Source organism: Lolium rigidum, chromosome 1, assembly GCF_022539505.1.
Source record: "Lolium rigidum isolate FL_2022 chromosome 1, APGP_CSIRO_Lrig_0.1, whole genome shotgun sequence".
Taxonomy (NCBI): Eukaryota; Viridiplantae; Streptophyta; class Magnoliopsida; order Poales; family Poaceae; genus Lolium; species Lolium rigidum.
This window is the reverse complement of record NC_061508.1, coordinates 133,363,244-133,380,341: the sequence shown is the minus strand read 5'-3', so window position 1 is coordinate 133,380,341 and position 17,098 is coordinate 133,363,244. Positions and strand designations below refer to the sequence as shown.

The following is a 17,098-nucleotide window of genomic DNA, read 5'->3' as shown; positions in this document are numbered from 1 at the left end:
ACAGAGAATTAGGCCCAGATTCGTGACAGCAAGAAATCTGTTTCTGCGCAGTAATCCAAATCTAGTATGAACCTTACTATCAAAGACTTTACTTGGCACAACAATGCAATAAAACTAAGATAAGGAGAGGTTGCTACAGTAGTAACAACTTCCAAGACTCAAAATAAAAAACAAAATTACTGTAGTAAAATAAACACATGGGTTATCTCCCAAGAAGTTCTTTCTTTATAGCCATTAAGATGGGCTCAATAATTTCAATGATGCACTCGCAAGAGATAGTATTTGAAGCAAAAGAGAGCATCAAGAGGCAAATTCAAAACACATTTAAGCCTAACATGCTTCCTATGAAAAGGAATCTTGTAAATAAACAAATTCATGAAGCATGATGCAACAAGCATAGAAAGATAAAACAAGTGTAACTTCAAAAATTTCAGCATATAGAGAGGTGTTTTAGTAACATGAAAATTTCTACAACCATATTTTCCTCTCTCATAATAATATCCAGTAGCATCATGAGCAAACTCAACAATATAAGTATCACATAAAACATCTTTATTCACATGCATAAAAGTATCATTACCCTCCACATAAGCATAGTCAATTTTATTGGTAATAGTGGGAGCAAATTCAACAAAGTAGCTATCATTATTATTCTCATCATCAAATATAGGAGGCATATTGTAATCATAATCAAATTTATCCTCCATAACAGGCGGTACTAAAAGACTACTATCATTATAATCATCATAAATAGCAGGCAAAGTATCATCAAAGTAAATTTTCTCCTCAATGCTTGGGGGACTAAAAAGATCATGCTCATGAGAACCAGCTTCCCCAAGCTTAGAAATTTCTATATCATTAGCAACAATGGTATTCAAAGTGTTCATACTAATATGTTCCATGGGTTTTTTAATTTTCGCATCAAACCATCCATGTCTTAAATCAGGAAATAGAATAAGAAGCTCATTGTTGTCCATTATGCCAAACTAGTGTAAACAAGAAACAAAAAGATGCAATTGCAGGATCTAAAGGAAATAGCTTCGAGTACTTACAACGGTGCCGGAAAAGTGCTTAGTAGCCGAGATCCGGAGTGTGAGTACCTTTTACCTTTCCTCCCCGACAACGGCGCCAGAAAAGTGCTTGATGTCTACGGGTGCTTCTATTCTTGTAAACAGCGTTGGGCCTCCAAGAGCGAGAGGTTTGTAGAACAGCGGCAAGTTTCCCTTAAGTGGATCACCCAAGGTTTATCGAACTCGGGGAGGAAGAGGTCAAAGATATCCCTCTCATGCAACCCCGCAACCACAAAGCAAGAAGTCTCTTGTGTCCCCAACACACCTAATAGGTGCACTAGTTCGGCGAAGAGATAGTGAAATACAGGTGGTATGAATAAGTATGAGCAGTAGTAACGGCGCCGAGAAAAGTGCTTGCTGGCGTGTGGTTGATGGTGGTAATATTGCAGGAAGTACGAGATGCGAGTAAAACGAGTAAACAAGCAGCGATAGCGATATTTAGGAACAAGGCCTAGGGATCATACTTTCACTAGTGGACACTCTCAACATTGATCACATAACATAATAAATAGATAAATGCTAGACTCTACACTCTCTTGTTGGATGATGAACACCACTAAGCGTGTAGGATTACACGAACCCTCAATGCCGGAGTTAACAAGCTCCACAATATTCGATGTTCATGTTTAAATAACCTTAGAGTGCATGACAGATCAACATAACCAAACCAAGTACTAACATAGCATGCACACTCGTCACCTTCACGCTACGAAAGGAGGCATAGATCACATCAATACCATCATAGCAATAGTTAACTTCATAATCTACAAGAGATCACAATCATAGCCTACGCCAAGTACTACACGATGCACACACTTGTCACCATTACACCGTGCGGGAGGAATAAACTACTTTAATAACATCACTACGGTAGCACACGGATAAATTGTGATACAAAACACATTGCAATCATAAAGGGATATAAATAAGCACTTCACTATGCCATTCATAATAGTGAATAAGTATTCTGTGAAATATAGCCTAAGAGACCCACACGGTGCACACACTGTCACCTTTACACACGTGGGACAAGGACTCTCTGGAGATCACATAAGTAAAACCCACTTGACTAGCATAATGACATCTAGATTACAAGCATCATCATATGAATCTCAATCATGCAAGGCAGCTCATGAGATTATTGTATTGAAGTACATAGGAGAGAGATGAACCACATAGCTACCGGTACAGCCCCGAGCCTCGATGGAGAACTACTCCCTCCTCATGGGAGACAGCAGCGTTGATGAAGATGGCGGTGGTGTCGATGGAGGAGCCTTCCGGGGGCACTTCCCCGTCTCGGCGGCGTGCCGGAACAGAGACTCCTGTCCCCCAGATCTTGGCTTCGCGATGGCGGCGGCTCTGGAAGGTTTCTCGTACCGTGGCTTTTCCATCCCGAAGATTTAGGTCAGGGACCTTTATATAGGCGAAGAGGCGGCGTCAGAAGGTCAACGAGGCGACGACACAACAGGGGGGCGCGGCCCCCCCTTGGCCGCGTCGGCCTACTGTTTGGTGGGCCTGTGGCCCCCCTCTGGCGGCTCTCGGGTGTTTTGGAAGGTTCATGCTATCCTAAGATGCTGGGCGTTGATTTCGTCCGATTCCGAGAATATTTCCTTACTAGGTTTTCTGAAACCAAAAACAGCAGAAAACAACGAATCGGCCCTTCGGCATCTCGTCAATAGGTTAGTTCCGGAAAACGCATAAATATGACATAAAGTATGTATAAAACATGTAGATATCATCAATAATGTGGCATGGAACATAAGAAATTATCGATACGTCGGAGACGTATCGGACACCGCTAGTGAACTGTGGACCCCGGTCCTATTCTTTACATCTGAAATACAATCTCGATGCAATTGTTCTTTACTCGTTCTTCGCAAACAACCATCATCATCCACACTATACATCTAATCCTTTGTTTACAGCAAGCCGGTGAGATTGACAACCTCGCTGTTACGTTGGGGCAAAGTTCCGTGATTGTGTTGTGCAGGTTCCACGTTGGCGCCGGAATCCCTGGTGTTGCGCCGCACTACACTCCTCCGCCATCAACCTTCAACGTGCTTCTTGGCTCCTACTGGTTCGATAACCTTGGTTTCTTACTGAGGGAAAACTTGCTGTTGTGCGCATCATACCTTCCTCTTGGGGTTCCCAACGGACGTGTTAATTACGCGCAATCACACATCCACAACCTTAGAACTTTCTGTCACTGTCCCAGATTTAATGGAGGCATGAACCCACTATCGAGCATAAATACCCCCTCTTGGAATCACAAGTATCAACTTGGCTAGAGCCTCTACTAGCAACGGAGAGCATGCAAAAACATAAATAACATATATGATAGATTGATAATCAACTTGACATAGTATTCAATATTCATCGGATCCCAACAAACACAACATGAAGGATTACAAATAGATTTTCTTGATCATGATAGGCAGCTCACAAGATCTAACATGATAGCACAATGAGGAGAAGACGACCATCTAGCTACTGCTATGGACCCATAGTCCAGGGGTGAACTACTCACACATCGATCCGGAGGCGATCATGGCGATGAAGAGACCTCCGGGAGATGATCCCCTCTCCGGCAGGGTGCCGGAGGCGATCTCCTGAATCTCCCGAGATGGGATTGGCGGCGGCGGCGTCTCTGGAAGGTTTTCCGTATCGTGGCTCTCGGTACTGGGGGTTTCGCGACGGAGGCTTTAAGTAGGCGGAAGGACGGAGTCGGGAGAGTCACGGGGGCCCCACACGCTAGGGCCGCGCGGGCCCCCCTTAGGCCGCGCCGCCCTAGTGTGGCGGCGCCCCGTGGCCCCACTTCGTCTCTCCTCCGGCCTTCTGGAAGCTTCGTGGAAAAATAGGCCCATGGGCGTTGATTTCGTCCAATTCGGAGAATATTTTCTTACTAGGATTTCTGAAACCAAAAACAGCAGAAAACAGCAACTGGCTCTTCGGCATCTCGTCGATAGGTTAGTGCCGGAAAATGCATAATAATGACATATAATGTGTATAAAACATGTGAGTATCATCATAAAAGTAGCATGGAACATAAGAAATTACAGATACGTTTGGGACGTATCACTAGTTGGTATTCTCTCTCCCATGTACTTCAATACAATGATCTTATGAGCTGCCTTACATGATTGAGATCCATCTGATGTAATCGGTGTTGTGTTTGTTAGGATCCGATGAATTGTTACATTATGATCAGTCTATCTATAAAGTTTGTGAAGTTATTGTTGCTGCAATCTTTTTGTGTTTAATGCTTGTCACTAGTGCACGAGTGGCATGATCTTAGATTTAAGCTCTATAATTATTCTTAGATTGTATCTACAAGTTGTTTGCACATATCTATGTCCGGAACCCGAGGCCCCAGAGTGACATCAACTGGGATAACTGGAGGGGAAGGCTTAGGTATGAGGATCACATGTTTTCACCAAGTGTTAATGCTTTGCTCCGGTGCTCTATTAAAAGGAGTACCTTAATTACCAGTAGATTCCCTTGAGGCCCGGCTGCCATCGGCTGGTAGGACAAAAGATGTTATGCAAGTTTCTCATTGCGAGCACGTATGACTATATATGGAAAACATGCCTACATGATTAATAATCTTGATGTTCTGTCTTAATGATATTTCAATCCTATCAATTGCCCAACTATAATTTGTTCACCCAACACTTGTTATTGGAGAGTTACCACTAGTGAAGATAGCTGGGAACCCCGGTCCATCTCTCATCATCATATACTCGTTCTATATGTCACTGGAAGTAGTATCAACTATTTTCTGGTGCCATTGCCTCCGTGTTACGATTCATCGCTGCTGTGTTATTGTTACTATTTCTCTCATATCACTGCTGCTTTCACATCACCCCTGTTACTAGTGCTTTTCCAGGTGCAGCTGAATTGAAAACTCAGTTGTTAAGGCTTATAAGTATTCTTTACCTCCCCTTGTGTCGAATCAATAAATTTGGGTTTTACTTCCCTCGAAGATTGTTGCGATCCCCTATACTTGTGGGTTATCAGCTACTATGCTGCTCGGCTCTATAATAACTAGGGTAAGACCCTACTACTCCGCCTCATTGTTCTCAGGTTCGTAGACTATCCCATAGTCCACGCCTTCCACTCCTCCGGACAGATCAGGTTCCACGTAGACCAGCTCGTAATCTCCTTCCGGTGCTCTGTCGGTGGCCTCCACTTCATTGTCACAGTCTAGCAAGGGTGTCGAAAGAAAGTGAGTACAGAGGTACTCAGCAAGTTCAAAAGAGAAAATGTGTTTGATGCACTAGCTACGACCATTGATCATAAAATCTCAGGTCAATGCATGTTTCGAAAACATTTCTTCGAAAGGTTGATTTTATTCTGCAAACTATGCCCGCCAGTCTTCACAGGTTGAACATAACTTCACGGAGTTCCTTTCCTGCCGCGTTCGTAGTTCCCTTCCCGGAACAGGGAGTGACAACCACAACTTGATACACTCTGCAGAGGTGCGTTACTTTTCCCATAAGAGAACTTCTCCTTGATACCAACCGAGACGCGTTTCTCGTCCACACTTCCTTGGTGTGGGGCCAGGTGTAAGATCCAAGCCAATCACTGCCTTCTCCGCGATCTTGCATACCCACCCTTTTGTCCATCCATACATCCCCGGTAGACATCTCCCGATCATACGGCTTTACCCCCGATGTACTATGGACAATCTCTCATAGACGATAGAGCCTCTCATCCACACGGATGGGGATTTTAAAGGATTTCCCAACCTACTGCGGTGTTATCCCCAACACCCAGCCAGACCCTATCTAGTCCGTTGATATGCAAGAGGGAAAAGATACAGCTGACTTCCCCCGAGCCATTATAGATCTCATGGTCAACGCGAATTGTACGGCGCTAGAATCACTAGACGACATTGCTGATTAGTCCTAGATTAATAGAACCCTTGCAATGGAACCTCCACCATATCAACACATACCATGGTTCCATTGCCCACCATATAGTCATATTCATAATTGGAAAAGTAACATTTGATTTTCAATGCAGGAATGATAATTATAGTACTTTTGCGGGTAAATTGTTATAAAATAATCAAGATGACATGAGCAAGGGTGAACTTAATGTTATAAGATCCAAATGATGCATGCATGTGTGCATTATTTCATGTTGAATCCCTTACCCCCGGATTTAAGATTTAGGGTTAAGTTAAGTATTTGTGCCTTTGGCAGTAACTTATGAATTCTTTAAAACCTTTAACATTGTTTCCTTTTCTAACAAGAAAATAATTAAAAAGTACTTGATATTTTCCTTTGGAAAATATTGATTTCAAATTAAGAATTTGAAAAATAGAGTTTTCCCCATTTTTAGAAATATCAAGGAATTTTGAAATATTAAGATATTTCCCTTTTTGGAAAATCTTAATCTTTAAAAGAAAAGACTTGGAGTAATATAATTCCTTTTGAAACATTTAAATAAAAATTACTTGAATTCATTTGGAATTTTCCTTGATTTTTAAATCCAAGGACAATTTAAAATTCCAAGTTCATTATTAAAGTCAAAAATTTCCAAATTTTGCACTTTTGTGGTAATTTTTATTTTATTTTATTCTTGTTAAGAATAATTTCATTTTCATCAAACCTATTTTCTTAGATTTTTAGAGGTATTTTTCATTATTTAATATTTGGTAGAATTCACAGATTATTTTAAAAAAAAGAAAAAGACTAAAATGCCCCTCTGTGGCCCAATTGGGCCAACCCACTAAAACGGCCCATTTGGACAGCCCACCTGGGCATGCCCAAAACGGTGCGGTGGGCACTGAATCGCGTCGGCCCACCCCGACTCGCTCACTCGTCTCTCTCGCGAAACCCTAACCCTACCCGTGGCGATTCGCGTGGCGACCGTGTCGCCGCCATGGTCGCCGCCGTGCTCCGGCCGCTCTAGGGAACATCGTGGGTCGCTATCGACGCGGCGCGTGACGACGCATCTTCTCCTCCGCGTCGATTTGACAACTTCTTCCTCGACTGCTCATGCGCGTGCAGACGCCGATGGATCCATGGTGATCTCCATCGACCTGCTTCTCCTCGCCACTCCTGGGTGTTCGCCGCCTCCCTTGCTGGCGTGCGTGGCTTGGCACGGGCTTGGCCGCGGTCTGGCACCGCCGTGGCTTGCCGTGCCACTGTGCCTCCATGATTGCCTGCACGTTTTTCGCCAGGTAACTTCCTCTTCCTCCTCTTCTACCTCTATCCACTCCTTCTTCTTCTTCTTCTTTTTCTTCTTCTTGATCTGTGCCTACTGCCCCCTATGCGTATGCTGCTGAGCTTGTTGTGCTGCCTTGCTTGCTGTGCTGTCGTGCTTGATGTGCTCCTTGCCTAAGCCTACTGATGCCATGATCTAGCCTATTCATGCATACTGGTGCTTTGATTATGCATGTGTAGTTCTTCCTGGTACACTGGACTCATGTTATCCTATCTATTCATGCCCTGGTGCTATTCCTATGCTTACTGGCTCACTGTGCTAGGCCTATTCTATTTATTCATGTACTTGTGCTGTGAAAATTCTTGCTAATGGCCTATTGTTGACCTAGGTTAGCACTACTGACACTTGTGGTGCCAGTGATGCTCACCAATGCCATGTGTTTGCTTCAGTTGGTCCAATTCTTGGATCCCTGCATGCCTGTGATAATGTGCTGTGCCTTGTGCTTGATCTATTTGATCCATTTGATCAATCAGATGCTAGTGACTAGTTACTGGCTTGATCCTTGGCTAACTAATTAGCTTGTGCTAGCTTCTGCTGTGACTTATGCTTGCTAATGATGCTCAAGTGTGTGTGTGTGTGTGTGCTGCTGTTGATGTCCATAGCTCATTGGACATGATCCAATGGCTAGGATGCAATGGTGCATGCTGCTGTTGCCTCTCAGTGATGCTATTGCATTGTTCATGCATGGATTACTGTATCTGTGTACTTGGGTGGATTATTTATGGATGAACTGCTTATGCAGTGTTGATTAAATACATTGATGTGCATGATTTGATATTTGCATGATCAATTTGGAAATAATTAAAGTCTAAATCCATTTCTGGATGATGATGACTTATAATCTTGGTTAAATGGATGGATTTGTGGTTGATGTGACCACATTAGCATTTCTACTGCTTGGTTACTCACACAGCTTGTCTAGTTCTTGTTGGCTACTCATCTCAGCTTGCATAGTAGGGTATCATACATGTTATGAATGTCACTATGCTTGCTTGTGAAGAAATCTAGGGTTTAACTGATGGTTTAGTGGCTAGGATCTCACTAGGTAGTTCTTGGTAGCTTACACCACAGCTAGACATCGAGGAGAGCACTAGGAAGGCAGGGAGAGCTTGGGGAGGCCACCGGACCGTGTCGTCGTCCGCACCCACTGGGCAAATCTAGATCCAACCTCCACCGTCTCCACCTACGGAAAGAGACCCCTTGTCCCTCGCCCTGGATCGAAGGGCACCGTACCGTCGGGAGGCGAAGGAGTTCCCCCAAGAACACAACGGAAAAGAGGGAGCTAGACTGTCAAAGGGAACGCCATCAGAGACAGGAGGGAACTTCACCGAGACCACCACCATCGCCAGAGCAACCACCACATCAGACTGGAGCTGTAGGAAGAAGACGCAGCGAAGAGGAAACGGCGGAAGAGGGCATAGCCAACCCCCACGGAAGAACAGGACCACCAAGGCATGGCCGCTTGCCAACCCAGCGTCGTTACTGCCATAAAGGGGAACCCTTTCCCCTTTCACCCAGGCTCGAGGGCGTCGCCACCGGCAAGCAGAGGCCATGGAGCAGCAGAGCATCAAACCCGGCACCTGCCAGTCAACACGGGGAAAAAGCTTCGCCGAATAGAGCAAGTCGCCACAGCCACATCAAACCGCCATTGTTCACCCACCTCTGCAGTTCCCAAGACGGCGCCTTCAGGAAGGGGTCCGATGTCGCAACACCGCCACCGTCCGCAAGGAAAACACCAGACTTTCGCCCACGCAGAGGAGGGTAGTGAGAGTGGTACCTCGACGAGGCCTTCAAGAAGGAGCGCGGCGCCGGGTGGCGTCGTCTTCATCGTGGTTGCCCAAAGGTTTCCCCCGGTACCACCAGCCAACACCACCCACTGCCCAACACCTAAATCCAGCAGCTGAAACCACCGAGCTCCAGATCTGGCAGGGGAAGAACAAAACGAGGAAAAGGAGGCTTCATCTCCAGCTCTGGCAACCGGGCCAACGACGCAGACCGGTGCCGCGACCCTCAACCTCCGTCGCCTCGCCGCCCGCGCGGCCGAGAACGATGGCCAGCACGCAACCACGGCCGCCGCCCGCCGTAGGGCCGACGCCGTCCACACCCGCCCAGGGTCGCCGCCCTGGCTCCCAGAGCCCCCACCGTGGCGGCCGCCGGCAGGGGGAGCCCACCGAGCAGCAGCCACGACCATGGCGAACCTCGCGCGGCGGTCCTCCACCTAGTCGCCGCGGGAGGAGCGAGGGCCAAGATCCCCGCCGCCCCCTTAACCGCCGCCGCGTGCTTTGATGCCGGCGCCTCTGGGGGCGACGAGGAGGAGGGGGGATGGAAGGGGGGGGGCGGCGGAGAGCGCTAGGGTTCGCTCCCTCGGTCGCCAGGAGGGGGCGACGCGAGGGGAGCGGTCGGTTTCGCACTCACCGTTCTTAACTTATTTTTCCTGGTTTTGTTTTTTATCTTGTTGCAGTCCCGTTGAACCTAAACTATGTTTGAATAATAACGGGCGCCTATGTGGTAGACAGAGGTCCGTTATGTGAAAACAAATAAGATATGAGGACATATATCTGAATAGCTATCTTATCTAAATCCACTTCAAGAATTGCCGAATGGAGCCTTCACCAACAAAACAACCAGTGTGGCCATAATATTTACTGAACAATCTGAGATTAAACAGAACGAACGATTAATTCTTGGTCGTTACACAAATTACAATTATTGCACCGTACCTAAGAAAATTATTGAACCATCTGAAATAAAATTGACATGAGAAGGAATGAAGCACAGCTTTGAAAGAACTACTGACCGAGTTCACATGCATGCCAGACGCACGCACAGAATCAACTTATTAGTAATTCGACACTCGCGCTAGCTGACACCACGAAGACAATTAGTAACCTCTGTGAAAATGTGTTAATGGCTAGCCGGTGCCGCCGAGCACAGACTTGAGCTTCTTGACCTGCGCGTCATCCAAAAAGGTGACCTTTTCGACGACGGTGGAGGGCAAGTTGTTGGCGAATAGCGCGAAATCAGTGATCTGCAGGCCAGGGTTGGGGCCTCCGAACGCGACGAGCGCAACGGCGGGCGAGGTGCCGCCGTTGTACTGGTAGTGGAGCAGGCCCTGGGGGAAGACCATGACGTCGCCCTTGTAGAGCGTCTTGGTGTAGACGGTGTTGGAGGAGGAGCTAATGAAGCCAGCGAGGATGGTGCCCTGCGTGACGAAGAGGAGCTCGGAGGCGGCCGGGTGGGTGTGGAGCGGCACGACGCCACCCACGGCGATGTCAAGCCTGGCAGCTGAGATGCCCAGGCCGTTGACCCCGGGGAACTGGCCGACAAAGGCCGGCGTGACGGCGGCCTTAATGAGATTGGTGGTGTTGCCGGCGGCGGCGAGGCCGTGGTAGTAGAAGTCCCCGGCACCGACATGGGCCTTGCACGGGTATCCCGCTGGCGTGTCGCCACGGGACAGGTCGGCGACGCAGAAGTCCTGGGTTAGGGCCAAGGCGGAGAAGGGCAGGATAAGGAAGGAGAGGAGCACCGGGAGCAACTTTGCGTTGGCCATGGCGTTGCTAATGCTGTGTGGCTGTGCTTCAAGTTTTATGTTTGCGACCTTTTCTGTGTGCTATTGTGGTGTTTATATAGGAAAGGAGAGGAGGCGTTGCAGCTGGTACGTGCTGGTAGAACAATAGTACGTGAGTGATATTTGGCGAGGCGTGCTTGTGTTCACGTGCATGGCTCTATCAGCTGGATCTTTTTGGGAGAGGTATGTCGACGAGTCAGTGAACAAGCGTTTAATTAGCTGTGTGTGATACCCAAAAAAGAAGGGCTCTGACCTTTCACGAAGGAAGGCTCTTGAAATGCTGCTGCCACTTGTTTTTTTGTGAAACACAATAACTCATAAGTACGTACACACACTCGTCTTTATGAATGTTTGCACGCACATCCTACCCCTATGAGCACCTTCGAACGAAGGGTTCATGAACTAGATTCGATGGGTCTTGAGATTGACGAAGTCACCATAGACATTTCGTTGTCGACGGAAACGTCAATTCCCACTGAAAAATATTTCGACTTTATGAGACACCAAAGTGTTAAACTAGAATTTGAACTCTGGTGGGTTGAGGGTGCCACTGCCCTCCTAACAATCCAATCATAGGTTGGTTCTCAATGCTATTATTTTTTCTTGAAACGCCACAATTAAGAAGATGTTTTCCAGAGTGGGAACGGTTTTGGACAAATAAAAAAATTTCAAGCGACAATTGCTTCAATTTGCTTTTATGGCAGTTGCCAGTGGTCGTCCGCTAAAAAATTGGCTGTCTATTGAATAGTCCGCTTTGGGAGACTAAAATCAGAACTTCTCTCATTATAATTTCCCTTTTTTCGATGCTATACTCCCTCTGTTCCAGTTCATAGGGCTTGCGCGTGTCCCTAGGTCGTAAATTTGTCGATGATAATGCATCATATGTATTACAAAATATATATCATTAGAAAGCTTAGATGCTCTACTTTCTAATGATATAATTTTTATATTATACAAATGATATTATGTTGATCAAATTGACAACCTAGAAATACGCACAAGTCCTATGAACTGAGACGGAGGTAGTAGATATACAAATTCATTGTCTCATGCAGGCGCTACTAGATCTTTACAACGGTAACATGGTGTGATTAGTAGGGCCACACTATCGAATGCAGGAAAAGCTTGTTGCATGAAACCAACACTCGGTATATTTGTCCAATGATCGACATGGTCCATGGGGACGCTAACCTTTTGTTAGTTACCTCTCGCATGTGAAGCTTGTAGAGACAAAAACTGCAACGTTCTTTGTTGCCTTGCAAAACAAAATATCAATGATCCCGCTAGAGAAATGATTTTCCACCATCTGTCATGGATCCACGATGTATCATATGCTGTGCTATTTTTCTGAAACATGATGAGACATTCTTGCTCAAATCTTAACGTAACGAACGGTTGAAGCGTGCACGCAGCGCCAGAAAATTCAGTCTCGATTCTCGATATCACTGGGATCTTTAGATTGAATCTGATGTATTTCTTTTTCTGTGAAAAATTGTTGCAGTTAACATGACATTTTACGTAGCTAGTTGCCAGCATTGGTCGGTAATATGGAGCTTCCGTTTTCGGACCGAACGCATCCAGGAGTTGCCACCACGACGATGGAGGTTTACGTTTGTCATCCAAACCACTCTCAATCAAAAAACAATCAATGGGTGACAACTTATTGGCTCCATGTGTTAAAAACTTAAAATCCAAACGTCCGCTCAATGTAAGTTTCCTTTATAATGTCAGTTACCTTAAACAGTGCAAGTCTTTGTTAGTTGTGCCTTCATGTTTGGCGAGGAAACGTTGGTTAGCTGCTGATCAGGTATATTGACGTGGGAACAAGGAAATGTCCTTTTCGGGAAGGATGAGACCACTCATTTCCCCTTTCTTCTCTCTCTCTTTCCTCTCGTCTCTTGAGAGTCGCTTCTTCTGTCCCGGCTCCGCTCTCTCCCTCCTCCGGCGGCCTCGCCTGCCGGAGTGGAGGAGAGAGGAGACCAGCCTCCCTCTATAGTTTAGGTGTAGTTAGTGAATGGCTGGTTGAGGTACTCATTGTCCTTGGGGTGATCCTAGACTTGAGAAAGACAATGTGTTAGTAGTGGAACATTAGATGAATTGGAATATGTGACAGGTTGGAGGAACTGAAATAAGTGTTAGTACCGAGTCATGGCCTCTGTAGTTCTCGGCCATTAGGATAATGATGCAGGTGTTCCCATCCCATTGTGTACCGCTAAGGTCTGTAAGCTTGGACAAATGGATCCATTTGGTCCTCCACTTTTTAAGATGTGTGTACACCTGCTGTGAGGACACCTTCGAGCCATAGAACTTAACCACCTTCTTGGCAACATTTTTCAGGTGCACCTCCTTGCACCCCTTTTCTATATGTTAATCATGCATGCATATGTGCACCGTAATGCCTATGTCTACCGAGTTTTGGCATCAAGATGAATTATGGTATTCCTTTTTTTTATTGCGAAACTGAATTATGATATTCTTGCTTGGTATGATTATTAGCATGTTTTATTTTCATTTGGCAACCATCTTTTGGCTATCAATATGTGACAAGACTGTACATGACTGTCCTTCTTAAGAGTAGGCTAGGTTTCCGTTGCTTTTCCCTTGTGAAGTATGGAGTTATGCCGGTAGTTTGGGGCGGACAAGATCTTGGCAGCAAGATCTTGTGTCTAGGGTTCTTGCCTCTTCCTGCTATGCTTCTATGGTTGGAGCTGGTAGAGGAGAAGGAGGCCACTGTCTCTTCCAATAAAGCTGCTTTATGGTTCAGTGGCTAGCGGGATCTAGAGGGTTGGAGCTCCAGTTCATCTTCCTCTTCATACTACCATGGTGGCTAGGGGAGAGGTGGTGATGGAGATGAGATCTTCTTTAGGTGGTGCCGGCCAATGCTGCGGTGGCGTGGCGACTTCGAGCTTGCGGATGGCATCATCGTGTAATAACCCAGAACATAGGCACATCGAAGGGTAGATTTAGAATTGGGATGTGCATTTCATCGCAAAACGAGGAAAAAAATTCGCGGCTTATTGCATAAAAACCTAAGAAGGATCGAGATTCTCGCTCATTGCAATTAGGGTTAGGCAATGTGAGGTTAAGAATTTTGACATGATCTCTTTTGTAATTATTGATTTTGGGAGATGATTTGAATTGACAAGTCATATTGAATTTCAAACTAAAGAAGTAAAAGATAAACAATATATATAAAGGAATTATGAATTCATAATTCAAAACACATCATAATTCAAATCACATTATAATTTAAATCATATCAAATGCATTTACATAATTCAAATCATAATATTCATACGCAAATAATTCATAAGTAATTGATACATTTACAAATAAGCTCATAAGGAAAACTTGAGCTTTATTGATCATACGCACACACATACATTATCTTTACAATATTTATAATTACAAGAATTGGATGAATAATAAAACAAAGTAAAAGAAGATTACAAGAATTTGAATCTATACTAAAATCCTAAACTAAATATCTTGTAATGCTTTTCCCTTGATCATTTCCAACTTTGAAACCTGCAAATAAGAGAAGAAACTAGACAGGGGGTTAAATAGGAGAGAAACTAGACAGTGGGGTTAAAACCAAGTGTCCAGGACACTTGGCAATGTCCAAAACTTGGCCAGAACCAAGATAGACACCAGCAGACCAAACCTGAGCCACGCAGGGGCTCAAGTTTCACCAAAGGAACACAAGCTCATAGAGCTACTGTGCATCCAACAGCAAGCCAAGGCCTGGCTTAGTCACCAAGCCATGCCAGGCTTGTGTGTCACAGTCATGGTGAACCAATAGGCAGTATAAAAGGGTAGAACACCTAGGAATAAGTCACAAGTCGACCAGATAATCATTCATCCAGCAACCAGCAAGGAACAGTGTATAGTTCATCATGTTCTTACTCAAGAGCAGCAAAACCAACCACTGAAACCATCCATCCATCCAACATCAACCAACCAAAGCCCAACAGAGACATTGGGACTTAAACAAGATCACCAGGAGCTAGGAGGAGCAGGGCAAGTAACCAAGAACATCAAGCAATAGCTCAACAACAGCTGAGCATAACCATCTAGGAACTGAAACAAGGTATAGCAAGTACCTGGAGAGGATCCATTGGATCCAATCCACAAATATTGCATGACACAAGGCATGAGATGAGCAGATGCTCATGGGGTTGTCATCACTTGGCGTTGACCAAGGATCACTGGCAGAAATGGAGAAGCTAGAGCCCAAAACCATCTAGACACTATTCATGTGCAAGTAAGCAAGGATAGATGCACAAATGTGCAAACAAGCAAGGATAAATGCATAGATAGCACTAGTAGAGGATCTATAGGAACTAGAAGCTACCAAGAACTACCTAGTGAGATCCTAGCCACTAAACCATCAGTTAAACCCTATTTTTCTTCACAGGCAATGATAGTGGCATTCATATCATGTATGATACCCTACTGTGCAAGCAGAAATGAGTAGCCAACAAGAACTAGACAAGTTGTGTGAGCAACCAAGCAGTAGCAATGCTACTGTGGTCACAATAACCACAAATCTATCCATTAAACCAAGATTATTAGTCATCATCTCCAAATTTATCATGGAGATATCAAATCATGCACAACAATGTATTTAATCAACACTGCATAAGCAGTTCATCCATAAATAATCCACACAAGTACAAAGATACAATAATCCATGCATGAACAATGCAATAGCATCATTGAGAGGCAACAACAGCATGCACCATTGCATCCTAGCCATTGGATCATGTCCAATGAGCTATGGACAGCAACATCAGCACACACATACACACTTGAGCATCATTAGCAAGCATAAGTCACAACAGAACCTAGCACAAGATAATTAATTAGCCAAGGAGTAAGCCAGTAACTAGCCACTAGCATTTGATTGATCAAATGGATCAATTAGATCAAGCCTAGGCATAGCAGAGCATCACAGGAATGCAGTGATCCAAGAATTGGATCAAATAGAGCAAACACATGGCACAGGTGAGCATCACTGACACCACAAGTGTCAGTAGTGCTAACCTAGGTCAACAATAGACCATTAGCAAGAATTTGCACAGCATAAGGACATGGCCAAATAGAATAGGCCTAGCACAGTGAACCAGTAAGCATAAGAACAGCACCAGGGCATGAATAGATAGGATAGCATGAGTCCAGTGTACCAGGAAGAACTAAACAGGCATAATCAAAGCACCAGTATGCATGAATAGGCTAGATTATGGCATCTGTAGGTTTAGGCAAGGAAGACAGCAAGCATAGCAAGCACGGCAGCATGGCAAGCCCAGCAGCAGCATACACAAAGGAGGTAGTAGGCACAGATCGAGAAGGAGAGGAAGGAGTAGAGAGAGTAGAAGAGGTAGCAGAAGCAGAGGAGGGGTTACCTGGCGAAGAACGTGGATGCAGTCATGGTGGCATGGTGGCACGGCCAGCCACGGCGGCGCTAGACCGCGGCCAAGACCGTGCCAGGCCATGCACGCCAGCATGGGAGGCGGTGAACGCCCATGACAAGGGATTAACTTATCAATGCCTATGGATTGTAGGCTAGGGTTTAGTTAGAAGTAGAGGGCAAGTAGATCTCGAAGGTTTCGGCCGAAAAGTACTCGACGAATATGAAAACTAGGGTTTGCAGACAATGATTCGATGATCTCCTCGTCCCTCGACTCCCCCTTTATATAAGAGGTGGAGCCGAGGGTTTCGTTTGGTACAAGTTACGAGTCCGGGACGGTTTCTAACTCATCCCGCCGGATTACAAATAACACTTCCTATTACAACTCTATCTTTTCCTTTAACACATCTTGGGCTTCCAAATCTTCTTATTCTTCGGGTAGTGGGCCTTCAATAAACCCCGGGTACTATATTCGGCAGGCCCATTTGGGATGCCTATGTCGGTAGCCCCGAGATTTTGCTTGAATCATAGAGTCGGGGAAAATCTCTACTGTTTATTTTTACTCGAAAGCTCTAACTTTCATACTTCTTCTCATAAAATTCTATATTGTACGGGGATATTGGTAGTTGGGGCTAGTTCATCCGACGGATCGGGTACTAGTTAACTGCTCTAGTGGCAATCCGCAAAAACCTACTTCAAAATCACGTCCCTGGACATGATCTCGGGATGCTGGTGTAAACTTCGACAGGTGCCGCTTAAGGTCTTACCATTACGTCGAGTCCCGAGTCAAATTTATCGAGTACCTAACGCGTCCGT

The 17,098-nt window shown here is 45.3% G+C and overlaps 1 protein-coding gene across 1 annotated transcript; it reads right to left on the bottom strand.

Annotated features, from left to right (window-relative positions):
- Nucleotides 1–9,964: 9,964 nt before the first annotated feature.
- LOC124682410 (germin-like protein 8-14) lies at nt 9,965–10,920 on the bottom strand. The gene has a single exon (XM_047217101.1). It carries the CDS (start codon nt 10,852–10,854, stop codon nt 10,216–10,218), a length of 639 nt encoding a protein of 212 aa, XP_047073057.1. The 5' UTR covers nt 10,855–10,920; the 3' UTR covers nt 9,965–10,215.
- Nucleotides 10,921–17,098: the final 6,178 nt, after the last annotated feature.